The 20,621-nt window shown below is 35.6% G+C and overlaps 1 protein-coding gene across 1 annotated transcript in view; it reads right to left on the bottom strand.

Annotated features, from left to right (window-relative positions):
- LRP1B (LDL receptor related protein 1B) overlaps window positions 1–20,621 on the bottom strand; it is a 1,854,983-nt gene that overhangs the window by 114,810 nt on the left and 1,719,552 nt on the right. Inside the window, exons 75-77 of the mRNA XM_077767810.1 lie at window positions 13,375–13,509; window positions 10,022–10,141; window positions 8,185–8,426 (exon numbers count right to left, since the gene is read on the bottom strand). Coding sequence (XP_077623936.1) covers window positions 8,185–8,426; window positions 10,022–10,141; window positions 13,375–13,509 — 497 coding nt within the window. The remainder of the gene's footprint in view (window positions 1–8,184; window positions 8,427–10,021; window positions 10,142–13,374; window positions 13,510–20,621) is intronic.

Below are 20,621 nucleotides of genomic sequence, written 5' to 3'. Positions count from 1 at the left end.
GACCAAACCAGACAGTCTCTCCTCCATACCAGCACAGTCACCGGTTTCCAGTCACCAACAGACAATCGTCTTGAGGTTTTGTATGATAGTGTGTTTTTTTTAATTTTTAATTTTTAAATTATTACTATTATCATTAAGTTTTTCCTTCTTCTCTTTTCCTTTATATTCTCCTTTTTCTTTCTTCCTCCTTTGGAAACAGCCTCAGTGTCTGATATATATATATATATGTATATATATATATATATATATATATATATATATGAGTTGACCAAATATATATATATATCAAATCAAATATATATAAGAATTATATATATTTATATATATATATAAAAGAGTTGGTAAAATCTTATATATATGTAGTCTTTTTTTGTTCTCTTTTTCTCTGTTCTGGTGTTTGTTTAATCAGGCATTTTTACTCTATTCTTTTTATACCTTTTCTGTATCTCTTTCTTTATAATCCATGCTCTCTCTCTCTCTCTCTCTCCCTCAGTTAACCCTTATAATTTCTTTAATTCCCTGCCTGGTCTTTTTTTCCCACTCCTGTAATTTTGCTCTTTGTATGGGACAAAGTTTCTGCCCCTGACCCTTTTCTCTTTATTTCCAGGTTTACTTCAATGAACAAATCAAAGCACACCTGGTGCAAGGTCCAATCCGCTACTATGAGCAGTGAGATAAAGCAACTAAAGAATCAACAACAGAGTGCATGTAACACATTCCAAAAACACTTCCTGAAATGTCAGGTTCTGGACAGCATATGACCCCATTTTAATATAGTAGTACTCACAGGAGCAGGACATATAACAAGCTATTAAGACACATAAAAGACAGAAAACTAACCAAAATAATGAAATGGAAAAATTCTACTCAAAAGAACTTTCAGGAAGAAATGATAGCCAGAGAATTGCTCAAAAGAGATATTAACAATATATCTGAACAAGAATTTAGAATAACAGTCATAAGACTAATAGCTGGGCTTGATAACAGCATAGAAGACAGCAGAGAATCTATTGCTACAGAGATCAAGGACCTAAGAAATAGTCATAATGAAATAAGAAATGCTGTAAATGAGATGCAAAATAAACTTGATGCGGTGGTGGAAGAGGCAGAGGAGAGAATAGGTTAAATAGAGAATAAAACTATGGAAAATGATGAAGCTGAGAAAAAAGGGGAAAGGAAATTATTAGACCAGAGGGGAGATTTAGAGCCCTAAATGATTCAATGAAACAAAATAATATCCATATCATAGGAGTTCCAGAAGAAGCAGAAGAGAGAAAGGGGCAGAAGGATTATTTGAACAAATTACAAATTGAGAGCTTTCCTAATCTGGGGAAGTATGCAGACATCCAAGTCTAGGAGGAACAGAAAACTTCCTTCAATATCAACAAACACAGGTCAACACCATGACATACCATAGTGAAACTGGCAAAATAAAAAGATAATAAAGCAAGATTTCTGAAAGCAGCTAGAGACAAATGGGCCTTAACCTACAAGGTTAGACATATGAGAGTAGTAGGAGACCTGTCCACTAAAACTTAGCAAGACAGAAGGGAGTGGCAGGAAACATTCAATGTGCTGAACAGGATAAAAAAAAATGCACCCAAGAATCCTTTATCCAGCAAGGCTGTCATTCAGAATAGAAGGAGAGATAAAGGCTTTCACAGACAAACAAAACCTACAGGAGTTCATGACCACTAAACCAGCCCTGCAGGCAATCATGAGTACTCTGTGAGTAGAAAGCACCAAAGACTAAAAAGGACCAGAGGCATCACCACAAGCAGGAAACCTACAGATAACACAATGATACTAAATTCATATCTTTCAATAATCACTCAGAATGGAAATGGACTGAATGCCCCAACCAAAAGACATAGGATATCAGAATGGATTAAAAAAAAAAAAAAAAAAAAAAGCATCCATCTATAGGCTGCCTACAAGAGACTCATTTCAGATGTGAAGAGACCTGTAGTTTGAAAGTCAGGGGATGGACAACTATCTATCATGCTACCAGACGTCAAAGAAAGCTGGAGTAGCTATACTTGTATCAGACAAGCTAGATTTTTAAAATAAAGACTGCAACAAGAGATGTCAAGGGCATTATATTATAAATAAGGGGTCAATCATTCAAGTAGAACTATCAGTTTTAAATGTTTATGCCCCCAATGTGGTAACACCTAAATATATAAATAAATTAATCACAAAAATAAATAATATGTTTATGTTTAGACAGCAGTACCGTGATTGTGATTGTAGGGGACTTTAATACTCCACTTACCACAATGGACAGATAATCTAGGCCGAAAATCAGTAAGAAAACAATGGTTATGAATGACTTACTGGACCAGATGGACTTAACAGATATATTCAAAACTTTTCATCCAAAAGCAGCAGAATACACATTCCTCTCGAGTGCACATGGAACTTCTCCAAAATAAATCACACACTGGGTAACAATATAGCCTTCAACAATATAAAAGGATTGAGATCCTACAATGCATATTTTCAGATCATAATGCTGTGAAACTTGAATCAACCACAAAAGAAATTTTGGAAAGCCTCCAAATACATTGAGATTAAAGAACATCCTACCAAAGAATGAATGGGTCATCCAGGAAATTAAAAAGAAATTTAAAAGATATACAGAAGCAAATGAAAATGAAAACATGACAGTGCAAACACTTTGGTGCTTCATCAAGCAAAGGCAGTCCTAAGAGAAAAATACATTGCAATCCTGCCTCTCTCAAAAAAGAAATTTCCCAAATACAGAACCTAAGCTCATACCTAAGGAACTAGAAACACAGCAGCAAAGAAAGCCCAAAGCAAACAGAAAAAGGAAAATAATAAAGATCAGAGAAAAAATAAATAATATAGAACCTCCTTCCCCCCAAACCCAGTAAAACAGATCAATAAATCTAAGAGCTAGTTTCTTTAAAGAATAAACAACATTAATAAAACTCTAGCCAGACTTCTCAAAAAGAAGACTCTAATAGATAAAATCATGAATGAAAGAAGACAGAGCACAACCAACACCACAGAAGCACAAACAATTATTAGAGAATATTACGAAAAATAATATGTCAACAAACTGGACAACCTGGAAGAAATGGACAAATTCCTAGATACCAATACACTAACAAAACTCAAATGGGAAGAAATAGAAAATTTGAACAGATCTATAATCAGCAAAGAAATGGAATGGGTTATCAAAAATCTCCCAACAAATAAGCCATGGGCCAGATGCCTTCCCAGGGGAATTCTACCAGACATTTAAAGCAGAGTTAATGCCTATTCTTCTTAAGCTGTTTCAAAAAATAGAAATGGAAAGAAAGCTTCTGGACTCATTCTACAAAGCCAGGATTACCTTGATTCTCAAAGCAAAGACCACACTAAAAAGGAGAGTTACAGGCCAATATCCCTGATGAACATGGATGCAAAAAATTCTCAACAAGGTAATCAGCAAATCAAATTCAACAGTATATTAAAGGATTATTCACCATGATCAAGCCCAATCCAGAGCTGCAGGGCTGGTTTAATATTTGCAACTCAACCAACGAGATACATCCAGTAAAAGAAGAAAGGATAAAAACCTTACGACCCTTTTGGTAGATGCAGAAAAAACACTGGACAAAATTTAGCATCATTTTTTAATAAAAACCCTCGAGGAAGTCAGGATAGGAGGAACATACCTTATATCATAAAGGCCATCTATGAAAGGCCCACAGGTAAAATCATCCTCAATGGGGAAAAACTGAGAGCTTTTCTCCTGAGATCAGAAACATGACAGGGATGTCCACTCTCATCACTGTGGTTTAATATAGTGTTGGAAGTCCTAGCCACAGCAATCCAACAACAAAACAAAACAAAAAAGGATCCAAATTGGCAAAGAATGTCAAACTTTCACTTCTCACAAATGACATGATACTCTATATGGAAACCTAACAGACTCAACCAAAAGTCTGCTAGAACTAATACATAAATTCAGCAAAGTTGTAGGATATAAAAACAACACAAAGAAATGACTTGCAATTCCATATACCAATAATGAAGCAACAGAAAGAGTTCTCGAAGAATTTATCCCATTTACAAATGCACCAAGGACCATAAAATACCTAGGAATAAAACTTAACCAAAGAGGTAAAAGATCTGTACACTGAAAAGTATAGAAATCTACTGAAAGAAATTGAAGAATATACAAAGAAATGGAAAAAAATTCCATTCTCACAGATTGGAATAACAAATATTGTTAAAATGTCAATGCTACCCAAAGCAATCTACACATTGAATGCAATCCCAATCAAAATAGCACCAGCATTCTTCACAGAGCTAGAGCAAACAATCTTAAAGTTTGTATGGAACCACAAAAGACCCTGAGAAGCCAAAGTAATGTTGAAAAAGAAAACCCAACTGGAGGTATCACAATCCCAGACTTTAGCCTGTACTACAAAGCTGTAATCATCAAGACAGTAAGACTGGAACAAAAATAGACACATAGACCAGTGCAATAGAATAGAGAACCCAGAACTGGACCCACAAATGTATGACCAACTAATCTTTGAGAAAGCGGGAAAGAGTATCCAATGGAAAAAAAGTCTCTTTAGCAAATGGTGCTGGGAGAACTGGATAGCAGCATATAGAAGAATGAAACTGTGTATTTTCTTTTATCATACACGAAAATAAATTCAAAATGGATGAAAGACCTAAAAGTGAGACAGGAAACCATCAAAATCCTAGAGATGAAAAACAGGCAGCAGTCTCTTTGACCTTGGCTGCAGCAACTTCTTACTTGACAGGTCTCCAAAGGCAAGGGAAGTAAAGCAAAAATGAACCATTAGGACCTCATCAAGATAAAAAGCCTCTGACAGCAAAGGAAACAATCAACAAAAGTAAAAGGCAACCAATGGAATGGGAGAAGCTATTTGCAAATGACATATCAGATTAAGGGTCAGTATCCAAAATCTATAAAGAACTTATCAAACTCAACACCCAAATAACAAATACTCCAGTGAAGAAATGGGCAAAAGGCAAGAATAGACACCTTTCCAAAGAAGACATTCAGATGGCTAATAGACACATGAAAAGATGTTTAACATCTCTCATCATCCGGGAAATACAAATGAAAACCACATTGAGATCCCAACTCACACTGGTCAGAGTGGCTAAATTTAGGAACTCAAGGAACAACACATGTTGGCAAGGATGTGGAGAAAGGCAAACCCTCTTGCTCTGTTGGTGGAAATGCACACTGGGGCAGCCACTCTGGAAAACAGTGTGAGGTTCCTCAAAAAACTAAAAACAGAATTGCTCTATGACCCAGCAATTGCACTACTAGGTATTTATCCAAAGGATACAGGGGTGCTGTTTTGAAGGGGCATATGGACCCCAGTATTTATAGCAGCACTATCAACAATAGCCAAAGTATGGAAAGAGCCCAAATGTCCATCAAGTGATGAAATGATAAAGAAGATGTGGCATATATACCCAATGGAATACTACTTGGCAGTGAAAAAGGATAAAATCTTGCCAATTTGCAACAATGTAGATGGAAGTGGAGGATATTATGCTAAGTGAAATAAGTCAGAGAAAGACAGATATCATGTTTTTGCTCATATGTAGAATTTGAGAAACTTAACAGAAGACGATAGGGGAAGGGAAGGAAAAATAAATCACAAATAGAGAGGGAAGCCAACCATAAAAGACCCTTAAATACAGAGAACAAACTGAGGGTTGATGGAGGGCAAATGGGTGGGGGTGGGGAAATGGGTGATGGACCTTGAGGAGGGCACTTGTTTGGATAAGCACTGGGTGTTGTATGTAAGTGATGAATCCTAAGAATCTACTTACGAAGTGAAGACTACACTGTATACACTGTATGTTAGCTAACTTGACAATAAGTTATTTAAAAATAAGATGTTAAGAATGGGCTTATTCCATATTTAATATTGAGGTATCAGGGTTACAAAAACAGATTTAGGAAGTGAAGTTAAATAATTTCCCTCATCTGTATAGTCTTAAGTTTTGTTTTGATTGCGGTGTGTTGGTTGGAATTTCTATGGAGTGCTCAATGGCTTAGAACATGGTCCTAAAACTCATGGCTCAGAGGTCCCAGTCCTAAAATCATGACATTTAATTAGCTACGATAGAATCCTAGAAAATGTACCTAGTAAATCCTGTTAGCTCTGAGTAGGTCTGAAGAGAGAGAGAGAGAGAGAGAGAGAGAAACAAAATCTAGGTGATACAGCACATATAATCACTACCATTAAAAGATGAAATGAGGTTTCATAATTCTATGAAGAAAAGGCTAATCAGGTTAGCTTTGCCTTTAGTTACAAGAGATTCTATAGTACAGTCATAAAAGTAAAAATTAAAATACGTATTAAATGTATACATGTAAATAAATATACAACATCCACATAAAACATATATTTATGTATTTTTATGTATAAGACTAAAAACTTAATTATCAGATAGTAATCAAATTTGGCTTCTGATCTACAATAAATTCTGTTTACTAGAAGACACTGATTATAATTAATTATTAATTTCCCCAAGGACAAAACTAAAATAACTATCAAATAAGCTTCACTGGAAAAATTGTATCAAATTCAAGATGTATTTTTAGAAAATAAAATTCAGACAAAAGTAAGTTAAAAATAATTCTTCATGTGATAATATGCATCATAGAGAAAAATATCTTGTCAATCATCATCAACATCACTGTCATCATCATCATGTTAATAGCAATCATCTATATAGTACTAATTATGTGACAAGAAATATTAACACAAACATAATATATGTGCGTATATATGTATACATATATACATACATATATACATATATATATATATATTTCTCACTAAAGCCTCATGAAATAAAGGGGTCAGAGAAGCTAAGAGGCTAATACGCAATAGGAACAACATTAAAACCCAGGCAATGTAACTCCACAGCAAATACTCTTTATCACTTCATTAATAAGAGATGAAATGGTACCATAGGAGCAATGTTTTTGCAAAGCAGATTTGTGTTTTATGGATAGAGAAAGTTAAAGCTAGTTAAGACTGACCAACTTTTTGGTCTAATAGCAAGTGAGTGAAGAAAGACAGAGTGATCTAAATTTCTTGGCTTTCTCCTAGAACTGTTCTTAATAGAACTAAAGGTGGTGTTTTGGTGTAGGAGGAGTTGAAGAAACAACTCTGATATATATGGATTTTTACTCAAGTTAATTCCTTAGGTTACTAAGATGAATTAGAAAGCTAATATGACCTCATTGGAAACCAGATTATTGCTGTCTACCTGATAAAAGTATCTTCCAAATTTCATTCAAATGTTATTCATGCAGTTCAAATCTTTATGGTAGATACCACTGTAAAAGATAGGGCATCTAGATAGGTGCTTATGATTCTTTTCAAATATAAAGCTTCAATTATATCCTACTGTGCCAGCACTTGACTTTTTGGTTGTATGGGAATGAGCCAGGCCCCGTAAAAATAAGTATTTATCTGTCAATTTTCTCCCAGGTTACTTCAAAATATAAAATACACAGTAAATTGACATGCCCTAAAACAAAGAAAGGATAGTCTATAACCACAGATCTAAACAAATGTTCTAGTTTATTTTTTCTCAAAAGGAATAACCATGATAATCAACATGTCCATCATATACCAGCAAACAATAATGCTCTTTTTAGGATGTTTCCTGAAATATAGTTATCAAGAGTCAGAAGAAATGGTTCCATGATTGAGTTGATCTCTTCCCCTAGAAGAGAAGTATATTTATGATATGGTTCAAAATGAAATGATATTCCCTGCATGGCTTTGACAGTTTATTTTCTAATGTGAAAAAGTAATGATTGCCAATCTCATCTCATGGGGGAAAAATTCACGTTCATAATATAAAGTTAAATACTGCAAAATATAAAATGCACTAGAAGCATTGCCATTCTTGTGTAGCTAAAGCAAATGTATTAAAACAAAAACATAGTATCATACAATTAAATCATGCAGCTGTGAGAATAAATGAGTAGGGAAATGTTTTATCTTTATATAGGAAGAATACTGGGAAAAATTATTGAATATATTAAATTACCTCTTATAGTCAGATATTGTGACTGATAGATTTAAAAAGTAAACAACACAGGGAGGTGGAAAGTTATGAGCCTTCAAATAGTCAATGTTATTTACTTACAATCAAGCCACTGTTTGCTTGCCTTTTTTCTCTGCCATGGATCCTTTTGTAGAAAATTCCACCTGGATTAAACTGAGTACTCCAAATAATCATATCTCTTTGATAATATACATCCATCCCTGTTATCCTTGAATTATGTTCAATATGAGAAATTTGTTGATGATCGCCACTGTAGTTGAATGGATATATAAAACCCAGGATATCAGTGTCATTAGCAATGTAGAGAACTTGATCTTCAGAGCCTGGAGATTATTATAATAAAATACAAAAATAAAGTAAATTTCAACTAATATAAAAGCAAAAATTGCACTTTTAAATTATCTTGAATTATTATTCTTAACACAGTTTCTTGCTCAATAAAAATCAACCAACTTGGTATCATGTTTTTAGTCTTCATGATTTATTTCTAATACACACTTACCCAAACACTTCTAAGAGTTCTTGATGCTGGTTTTTCCAGGGCGAAACTTAGCTTATGGGTAGAAATTAGGTATTTAGAGTAGACATTCTATTTATACAGAAGGATTTCTATTTGATAAATTGCAATGCATTATGTTCTAGTGCTTTAATTCAGAATATTCAGATGCTATAGTGTGTACTCATTAAGCCTCAAACATTCCTGAGATTTAGGTTTATGCATCTGAGTTGCTTTAGGTTAAGAAATTAAAATTCAGAGATGGTGAGTCTTCTAATATTTATGTATCTCCAATATTTTATTTTTTATTATAAAAAGATATCAGCATTTACTACATTGATGCGTCATGATGTCAGTATCTTCTAGAGTCCTGCTAGTGGATCCTTGTAGCCTGAAGCTTTGATACATACAATACAATACTAATGTCATTTGCAAACTGAGACAAGTAAAACCCTAATGTGAATTCTGAATATATTAATTAAAATATTAATAAAAACATAAAGATTAAATTAAATATATACTATCTGCAAATTAAACAAACAAGTATAGTTCATCACTACAGGTTTAATTGTTCTCACTTGGTTATGTTAGCTATGTTATGGCAGTCACTGTGTTAATACCTTCACAATCTATCTCCTTTTCTTACAACAACCATGGAAAGCAGGGATTCATATTTCCATTTTACACATGAGGAACTGTGGCTCAGAGAGTTTAATAACTTCCCTGATGCTACAGATTGGAAAGGAGGGGAAATGCTAGGATTCAAATTCAAGTACATCTACCTCTACACCCCATCCTTAATCCACTGTATCATGTTGTTTTCTACTTGCAGTAACTGTCCTATGAACATTGTCCAGTTATGCTCTGCAACTAACAATATGTTACAATATTATATACTAAAAACATTAGCAATAAAATCCATATCTAAAAAAACCCAAATACCTGACATTAAGTTTTCAAATTAAAGTCCTAAGTAAAAACGAGGTCTAAATTAAAGCAGGAAATTATTTTAAAACTTTTTAAATTCTTACTCAAAATTCCATTCTCCTTATAATGCTACCTTTAACCTGTTATTGATTTTCCATTGGTATAATAATATTTCTCAAATACACTGACAGCAGGCCACAAAGAATGATACTTTATGTTCTATCACATTGGCTTTTAAACTTTTCCCTCCTTCTGACAGATTTTTTCAAATACAAAATGATCATAATAGTAACCATGTACATGACAATTATGCTAAAAACTATCCCAGATTAATTAAGAATGATAACTAATCAACTGGGCAAATTAGTCGGTACTAAAAAGAGATTTATTTATATTTTCTGGCATTATTGCTAAAATATAACACCAAACACTGTTTTCCCCATAAGACATTTATAGAAGTTAAAATAGCACTTGAAATAATTGTTAAAACCTTACCTTTTGCTATGCAGGTGTTGTTCCTTTCCTGAAAATTGTGGTCACACATACATTTATATGACCCTTCCATATTTATACACTGATGGGAACATGTGCCAAACACCAAACATTCATTAAGGTCTAGAAAAGAAGAGCTCAAAATAGCATCATCATACCCCAATAAGACTCCTATTCTTCCACATTTTAAAAAAGATGAATTTATTTTTCTTCCTTTAACTTTTTTATACTTATTTCCTTTATTGTCTTTTTAAAACTCTCAAGTCTGTGACTTGCTGGGTCATATTTTTTGGCCATAACAATTATTTTTTCATAATATTTTCATCATAATAATTCATCAAATTGCTTTTTAATCTAAAACTCTAAAATCTCTCTTCAAACTTCCTTAGTATTTTCATTCACTCAAACAAACAAGTACTTCTTTAGGTTTCCTTTTAATCAGGTAACTGATTACCTACATCCATACCTTTGTACATATCATATAGTGTCCCATAATCCTCTTGCCCACCTTGACATAGAGAATTTATACTCATTTCTCAACATCTACTGGAAGTAAAATCTTCATTGTTCTCCATCAATGGATAGTAGTGACTATCCATCCCATAGTTACTCTACTGTTATCTCTCTTACAGCCCTGTATATACTATATTTCATATATGTAGTCATATATGAAATAGTCATATATTCATATTCCCTACTTGACTGTCAGTCCCTTGAGGGTTTAAATTATTATTTATTTAATTTATTCCCTGCATTTTACATAATTCCTGGCAAAAACTGAAATTATAGCTACACCCATAACACACTTCCAGCTTCTTATATATGATGTGATGATGTTACAAGAAGATCTATGTGAAATAAACAAGAGCAACAAAACTATGCATGTCTATAAATAAATAAATATAGGTACCTAGTAAATAAATAAATAAATCACAGGCAATATTCTGTGGCTTAGCACATGCCTCCAATTTTAATGGCTTAAGCAGGGTCAGCAATGACATCAGGTGATTCAGGTGAATTACTACTTTCTCAGTCAGCATAATTCCTCTGCTCCTTTTATCATGTATAGTTGCCCTAATTATGTAATAAATCTGTGAGATAAATCCTTCTTTTGAATTAGAAAATTTAAGGATAAGCTAAGCAATAATAATTATCTTTCATTTAACTCTCAACTGTGTTCTAAATCCTCAGTGGTGGAGATCTGGACTTTCCCAGAAACACTTGAAAATGACAGTGGGAGGCTTTGTAATGCTGTCGTCTCTACTGTGATCCTCTGCCCAAGTTGAACTTAAGTACTTTCACAATTCATTTCTGTGTTGGATTGAAACGTAGGCCAAAGAGATGAAAACTGTATTGTTAGCGAATACTGTGCCAGGGATAAAGCAAAGTGTATCTTATCAGGATTTAGCTATCAAAAAAGCATTACAATAAATATACTTGATTTGTTCGACACCTGTAACTTTGAACAGGATGTTATTTGATTTTTTGGTTTTCTTTTGATGCAGATTCAAAAGCCTTCCCATGTTCTCATATTGGCCAGAATCACCATTTTCTTCTTGTCTCTCATCTCTATAATAATGTCAGGGTGTCGTCTGGGTGGCTCAGTTGGTACAGCGTGTGACTGTTGATCTCAGGGTTGTGAGTCCACTTTGGGCATGTTGATTACTTAAAAATACACATACGTTTTCACTATTTATGTGTATGCTAATCTCTGTACCATAAGCTTTTGAAGGGAGTGGAAGAAATTTGACACATGTCCAGTACATAGAACAGTGCCTGGCACATAGTGACTATTAATCCATTTCTACTTCTCTGCCGCAATTTTCCTTAATTTGTCCTCCCTTTATATATTTTAATTAAAATGTTTTGACTCAAACATCAAATAATGATTTCTTATTCTCTTTTTGAGCTATATAGGAAGAGCACAAACACATTTGAATTCTTTGAATTATGAATCAAAGTAATGTCTTCCCTTTCCTCTACAAAATCAAATTGCTCTTCTTTACCATCAAAACTTCATTTAGTAAAGATACAAATTTTACTGGAGTTCAGAAATTGCTAATTTGCACAACAAAAATACTGGATTTGTAGCAACTTAAAATGAAGAGTATAGTTGCAGCTTATACTTGCCAAAGAATATAATTAAAAATAAAGAACTTTTGAGAATGGGAGTTTTAGATTTAGTAAGTATATATAGGAAATAGACCCCATTATTCACAAATAAATGTTAGAAAATTAATGTTATTTGAAATGAAAATCGTGAAGAGGGTTTGTGTGCGTGTGCGCATGTCTGTGCATATGCATGTGTGTATTTATATACAATTGACAGAAAGTATCTGGGGGAAAGGAAATAATATAGTCGAGAAATAATTTGCTTTTTTTTAGTAAAACAGAGAAAACATAAGCTGTCAGTTTTCAGTGTTACATGTTATGTAGAAATAAAACGTCATGAATAATCGATACAGGTATATAATTAAAAATGTATATAAATATGATGTGGCCATACTTCTTATACTTTTGGGTGACTATAATTAGTTCATTTCAATAATCTCATTTTGATTAACACAACACAAAATCACTTTTCTTTACCCAAAAATACCATAGACAGTGGAGAAGAAAGCTGGTATGGGAAACCACTTTACCACTTGAATTTAGCCTACATAAGCCAGACTTATACAATTTAGGTTTGGTTCTAATCACAATGGTATCAATTTTAATGTGGAAACTGGTAGTATGTACATATAGGTCTGTATTTCATGGTTCTATAGTTAAAGCCCTGATGTATGTTGTATTTAATGAGATCCCAGCTATTCTATATGCTTAATTTTTAAATGATTTCAAGTAAGTTGACAGAGATTTACTTAGATCCTGTCTTTAAATTTTAGAAGGCCCTCTTGATAATATAAAGCAGTGTTTGAGACATGGTGTTAGGACAAAAGCCCACAGTTCTCTCAAAGTGAATTACCTATTTCAGTACTGCAAATGCCACAACTCAAGAGAAATAGGTCATCAAAAACATGTTCTTTTATGAAGTGCCTCTAATTCTCCAATAGTTCCTGAACCAGCAATTTTATTATTTGCATTTCAAAACAGAGTTGTAACAGTACAATTGAAATTCTCACAGGTCTGAATATGCTATAAAAAAGGCTTTGTAACCCTAGAGATGGTTAGTTTAGCCATGCAAACAAACAGGCTCTTGACCCCAGGGACTTTCACTCTTGTAGGTAAAATGGTATCCCATAGATACACACCATTCTGATGAAAATCAATCCCATGTCATCTCACAATTTAGCAGCCTCCTGAGTCTTTTATTACCTAAAGATTTAAGAGCAAGCTGTTGAGGAAGTGTACTATACCTTCACACTGTCTGTTTTTCATGTTTCTCTGAAATCCAGGCTTACAGCGACAAAAAACAGATGTTTTTATTTGATTACAATATGCACCATCTCCACATGGATTCACATTATCTTCACAGGTATATTCAGCAGGAGCTAGGATTTAAAAATACCATCAAAACTAATACAATTCTAATTCCTGAACTGGGAATTTACTTTTTTCTTAATTTGAAATTATATTTATTATTCCATAGATAACTCTTCTTGAATTTACAAGATTATGATCTTCTCTCTATATAAGCCCTTATTTCTTACACAGGTATAGAAGCAGATAAAAAAAATGTGCTAATTTATATTGAATATAGTTTGGGCCAAACTGTCAGTAGCTGATATTTACAGTTTTTACTGAAGTACACTACTTTGTAAAATTAGGTCAAAAGTCAATATTTCTAATGACAAGTTATCATTGCAATGTATGATATATGAGTACTACATCCTTCTCTAGGAACCAAATGGTTTCCTAGAAGCTAACTAGAGATGTGGGCGTTTATTGTTAACCTAAAAATTTAGTATTCAGGAGTTCGGTCAAAGGTACTACCATGTTACTCAAGCAAGTATGCCAAATCATCAGTTCTTAAATTTTTTCTTTTAGCCTGGCAATATATATGAGGAGTAACACACTCCAGAGGTCATGGACTGTTAACACAAGCTAGGACAGTCTATGTGTTGTTTATAATTTCCAGCATAGTAGTTGTAATTTCATAGCTTTATCTCCCATTGCAGAAAACATTTTTTTTTTTAAAATAGGCTTTACAGTCAGAATGGAGCCCAGCTAGGGGCATGAACTCATGACTCTGAGATGAAGACCTGAGCTTAGATCAAGAGTCAGATGCTTAACTGACTAAGCCATGCAGGCACCCTTCCAGAAAACATTTTAGAATGCAAATAAATAAGGGGAGCATTATTATAAGAGTGACACTGAATTAGCTCTATTTTACTTACATATATCAAATTATTTTGAAATACAAGAACTTTAAGGGGCAAGATGGCGGAGAAGCAGGGAACTCTGTTCATTGCACTCGCCCCCATATCTCGCAGGGAGAAGACCTGAAGCCATAGGAACCCTTACAGAATCCAGGAGTTTGGGAGTAAAAAGAGTCAGAGTCCGCTGAGAAAACCTTCTAATGTGAGTGCAAACTGGGGAAGATAAAATCGGGCCTGGACCAGAGATTCAGAAGGACAGAGGCGATCCCCCTCTGCAGGGAGTGAGAGGGGAAAGAGAGTGGCTGAAACTGCTCAACACATGGTCCCTGTAGCTGGGAAACAGAAAAACCTCCTCTCAGTACACAGAGAGACCCAGTTTCTTGCTCTCCAGCAGAGCCTAAGTGGGACTCTCTTGTCCCAAATAATCCCCAGTAAAACAACTCCCTGTGCGTCAACTCCCTGCAGGCACCAACTGAACCTGAAGGGGCCTTGCTGACCACGCCTTTGTGCTTCTGGCTTGGCTGGATCCCTTGAGGGGAGGTGAAGGGCTTAAAACTGGGAGATTTGCCCCCGAATTCATGTTTTGGGTGCTGAGACACACAGTGACCTGGGTTCCCACTCTCCAGCTGACCTGAGGCAGGAAGCACTCTTCCCAAGCGACCCCCCTCCTTGCTCACCAATTGGACCTGGAGAAGACTGAGCAGCAGCTTCTGGCTCAATCCCCAGGGGGTAGGGAAGACTCTTGGAATTGCCCTGAGGGGATCGCCTGAGAGTTTGTGTCTACAGCAATTTCAGTGGGGTGCGCGGATTGGGATCTGGAAACAAGGCCTGGCCTAGGTTATAGAGTGTGACCCACCTAGGCTATGCTCCCGCCATGGGGAGTTTACACACCCAAAAAAGTGAGTTGTAGCGCTTGGTTCAAGAAGGGCCTGGAGTGCAGCCACTCTTCTCCCCACAACCTCCAAGGCAGAACTCCCACCTAACGCAATGGATCAAACCATGCCCATCCCTGCTAGACTGCTGCCCTCCTCCCCTCCCCCCCCTTTTCTTTAATCGGAGCACTGACCTGATTAATTCTGGTCACTGGCTTGCTTAAATAGTCACATTTAATCCACTGTGTAGATGCAAATTCTATACCTACCTATCTTTTGATCTCTTTTTCTCAGGAGTAATCATACTATATAGTTTCTCTGGACAACACCACTGTCTTTCTCTCACCTATTCAACCATATTCCATCCTTTCACTCTTTGAAAAAAGCTTCTTAGCCCTTCTGCCTATTCATTCCATTTCCAATTTTGCCTCATCCCCACCTTCATCTCTCTCTTTCTCTATGCTCTTCAACCAGCACTGCATACACCCAGCTATTTAATTGTAGCTGAGAAATCTGGTTATATGCTTTAACCTGTTGTCTATTGGCTTTCTTTTTTGTTCCTTTTCTTTTCTTCTTTTTGACTTTTTAATGTATTTTTTTATTTTCTATTATTCGCCTTCCCTCCTCCCTCTTTTCTCTTTCTTTTTCCCTCTCAGTTTGCGTGTTTGTTGGATTTGTCTGTGGGTTTGTGTGCCTCTGTTCCCTGTGTGTTTGTCTGTTTCCTTCTCCAGAGCGACCTAAAGAAATAAGCCAAAGTACACATAGTGGAGAGTCCCAAATACCACTATAAGTAGGAAAATAAAATAATGAAGGTCTCAACAAGAATGACCAAGAGATACCATTCAAAGAACACTTTCTGAACGGAGAGGCCCTGGACAGTCAAAGAGTATTCTCGGGTACAGCAGCACTAACAGGTGCAGAGAGCATAACAAGTCTTTAAAACTAACAATGCACGGATTGAACAGGCAGGAAGGAGATTAAGTGATTTAGAAGACACCATTAAACAAAAATNCTAGAAATAAATAAAACATTAAAAAAAATTAAAAAAAAAAAAGAAACAGGAAAAAAAAAAGAGAAAAATTGATCCAGAAACATGAAAGAAGAGTTCCAGAGCTCAGCGATACAGTCAAACGGAACAATATCGTATCATAGGAATCCTAGAAGAGGAAGAGAGAGGGAAAGGTGCTGAAGGAGTCCTGGAACGAATTGTTGCAGAGAACTTCCCCAACCTGGGGAAGGAAGTAAACGTTGAAATACAAGAGACACAGAGAACTCCCCTCAGACGTAATTTCAATTGATCTTCTGCACGACATATCATAGTGAAAATAGCAAAATATAAGGACACAGAGAAAATTTTGAAAGCAGCTAGAGAGAAAAGGGCCCTAACACACAAAGGGAAACCTATCAGAGTGGTGACAGGCCTATCTACCAAAACATGGCAGCCTGAAAGGAATGGCAGAAGATCTTCAATGTGATGAACAGAAAAAATATACAGTCAAGAATCCTCTATCCAGCAGGCCTGTCATTCAGAATAGAAGGAGAGAGAAAAGTCTTTCCAAATAAACAAAAATTGAAAGCATTTGTCACCACTAAGCCAGCCCTACAAGAAATCCTGAGGGGGAATCTCTGAAGGAAGTGTTGCAAGGAAAGCAGACACCAGAGACACCACCACAATCATGAATCCCACAAAGGACACAATGACTCTAAACCCACATATTTCAACAATAACACTGAATGTAAATAGGCTGAATGCTCCAATCAAAAGACATAGGGTAGGAGAATGGATACAAAAACAAAATCCATCTATTTGCTGTCTATAAGAAACGTATTTTAGACTGGAACAAACCTTCAGATTAAAAGTAAGGGATTGGAGAAATATATATCATGCTACTGGAAATCAAAAGAAAGCTGGAGTGCCTATACTTATATCAGACAAATTGGACTTTAAATTAAATACAATAACAAGAGATGAAGAAGGGCATTATATAATAATAACAGGGTCTATCTATCAGGAAGAACTAACAATCATAAATATCTATGCACCGAATATGGGAGCACCTAAATATATAAAACAATCACAAACAGAAAGAACCTTATAGATAAGAATGTGCTAATAGCAGGGGACTTTAATACTCTGCTTACAACAATGGATAGATCAACCAAACAGAAATACACTAAAGAAACAGTGGACTTGAAAGACACATTGGACCAGATGGATCTGACAGATATATTTAGAACTCTACATCCTGGGGCCATGGAATTCACTTTCTTCTCAAGTGCGCATGGCACGTTCTCCAAGATAGATCACATACTGGGACATAAAGCAGCCCTCAATAAATATAGAAGAATTGAGATCATACCATGCAGACTTTCAGATCATTATGCTTTGAAAATTGAAATCAATCACAGGAAGAAGTCTGGAAAACCTCCAAAAACATGGAGATTAAAGAACACCCTACTAAAGAATGAATGGGCCAATCAGGCAATTAGAGGAGAAATTAAAAATAATACGGAAACAAATGAAAATGGAAATACAACAATACAAACTCTATGGGATGTGCCAAAGGCAGTCCTAGGAGGAAAATACATTGCACTCCAAGCCTATTTCAAGAAATTAGAAAAAGCGCAAGCGCAAAATCTAACAGTTCAACTAAAGCAACTAGAGGTAGAACAACAAGAGCACCTGAAATCCAGTAGAAGAAGAGAAATAGTAAATATGNTTGCTTAACATCGTGCTGGAAGTCCTAGCATCAGCCATCAGACAACAAAAGGAAATAAAAGGCATCAGACTTGGCTAAGAAGAAGTCAAACTGTCACTTTTCGCAGATGACATGATTCTCTACATAGAAAACCCAACAGACTCCACCAGAAGCCTGCTAGAACTGATGACAGAATTCAGCAAATTTGCAGGGTACAAAATCAACGTGCAGAAATCGGTTGCATTCTTATAGACCAACAATGAAGCAACAGAAAGAGAAATCAAGAAACTGATCCCATTCACAATTGCACAAAAAATCATAAAGTACATAGGAATAAACCTAACCAAGGATATAAGAGATCTGTGTGATGAAAACTATAGAAAACTTATGAAGGAAATTGAAGAAGACACAAAGAAATGGAAAAATATTCCATGCTCATGGATAGGAAGAATAAATATAGTTAAGATGTCATTACTACCTAAAGCACTCTACACATTCAATGCAATTCCAATCAAAATTGCACCAGCATACTTCTCAAAACTAGAACAAACTATCCAAAAATTTGTATGGAACCACAAAAGACCCCGAATAGCCAAAGTAATACTGAAAAATAAAACCAAAACGGGAGGTATCACCATCCCAGACTTTAGCCTCTACTACAAAGCTGTCGTCATCAAGACAGTATGGTATTGGCACAAAAACAGACACATAGACCAATGGAACAGAATTGAGAACTCAGAAGTGGACCCAAAAGTATACAGCCAACTGATCTTTGACAAAGCAGGAAAGAATATCCAATGGAAAAAAGACAGCCTTTTTAACAGATGGTGTTGGGAGAATTGGACAGCAACATGCAGAAGAATGAAACTAGATCATTTTCTCACACCATGCACAAAAATCAACTCAAAATGGATAAAGGACCTGAACGTGAGACAGGAAACTATCAACACCCTAGAGGAGAAAGCAGGAAACAACCTCCTTGACCTCCACTGCAGCAATTTCTTACCTGACACATCCCCAAAAGCAAAGGAATCAAGAGCAAAAATAAAGTATTGGGACCTTATCAAGAGTAAAAGCTTTGCACGGCAAAGGAAACTATCCATAAAACTAATAGGCAACCGACAGAATGGGAAAAGATAATTCCAAATGACATATCAGGTAAAGGGTTAGTATCCAAAATATATAAGGAACTGACCTAACTCCACACACAAAAAACAAACAACCCAGTGAAGAAATGGGCAGAAGATATGAACAGACACTTCTCCAAAGAGGACATCCAGATGGCCAACAGACACATGAAACGATGCTCAGCATCCCTCCTCATCAGGGAAATACAAATCAAAACCACACTGAGATACCACCTCACGCCAGTCAGAGTGGCTAAAATGAGCAAATCAGAGAACTCTAGATGCTGGCGAGGATGTGGAGAAACGGGCACCCTCCTACACTGTTGGTGGGAATGTAAACTGGTACAGCCCCTCTGGAAAACAGTGTGGAGGTTCCTCAGGAAACTAACAATAGAACTCCCCTATGACCCAGCAATAGCACTGCTAGGAATTTACCCAAGGGATACAGAAATGCTGAGGCATAGGAGCACATGTACCCCAATGTTCATAGCAGCACTCTCCACAATAGCTAAAACATGGAAAGAGCCTAAGTGTCCATCAACAGATGAATGGATCAAGAAGATGTGGTTTATCTATACCATGGAATACTACATGGCAATGAGAAAGAATGAAATCTGGCCATGTGTAGCAACATGGATGGAGCTTGAGGGTGTTATGCTGAGTGAGATAAGTCACACAGAGAAGGATAAATACCATATGTTTGCACATATAGGAGGATTAGGAGGAACTTAATGTAGGACCGTGGGGGAGAGGTGGCGGGGAGTGGTGGGAGAGAGGAAGAGAGGTAAACCATGAGAGACGCTTGAATACTGAGAAACAAACTGAGGACTGAGGGGTGTGGGGGGGGAGGGGGAAGATGGGCATGGAGGAGGGCACTTCTGGGGATGAGCACTGGGTGTTATATGGAAACCAAGTTGACAATAAACTATTTGTAAGAAAAATGAAATACAAGAACTTTAATCATGAGAATTGTAAACATTATTAATCCCACTGACTCTTGAATATTTTATAATTAATTCAGGTACAACAGTGGAAATATATCTCAGTTGAGATATATGTGACTATATCCTGGTGGGTATTATTTCATCATTAAGTGAGGAATAATTCAGATGCATAATGAGAAAAAATAAGAGCCCTCATAATAGGGAGTATTGTATGACTTTATGAGAAATCCAAATTTAGAGTAATAAGTTTGGTTATTTTTCTTAATATGGAAAACTAGATATCAAATATTACACACAAAAATAACTGACATCTAATAACTCAAATATTATCACACTCTAACTGAATGAAATGATGATGTCTTCTTTAAGAATAACTCAACATTAAATTAAAATTTTAAAAATGCAAAAAATTATTAAGACCTTGACCATCTTTAAATCACATATCATTGTAAGAGGCAAAAATATCAAATTTATATATTATAAAATAAAATATTAAGGGATATAGATTTCTTTGTTGACATCAAAGTCTGTAATTGGATATTGCGATCTCAGGTTCAGTTCTAACAAGGATACTTATTCTATAATCAATCCCACTGCATGCTTTCTGATGGCTGCTTTGGCAAGGCTGACAAAAAAAAAAAA

This window comes from Crocuta crocuta, unplaced genomic scaffold (genome assembly GCF_008692635.1).
Source record: "Crocuta crocuta isolate KB4526 unplaced genomic scaffold, BGI_CrCroc_1.0 scaffold154, whole genome shotgun sequence".
Lineage (NCBI taxonomy): Eukaryota > Metazoa > Chordata > Mammalia > Carnivora > Hyaenidae > Crocuta > Crocuta crocuta.
Note: the sequence above shows the minus strand (reverse complement) of the source record. Positions and strands in the feature narration are given on the sequence as shown.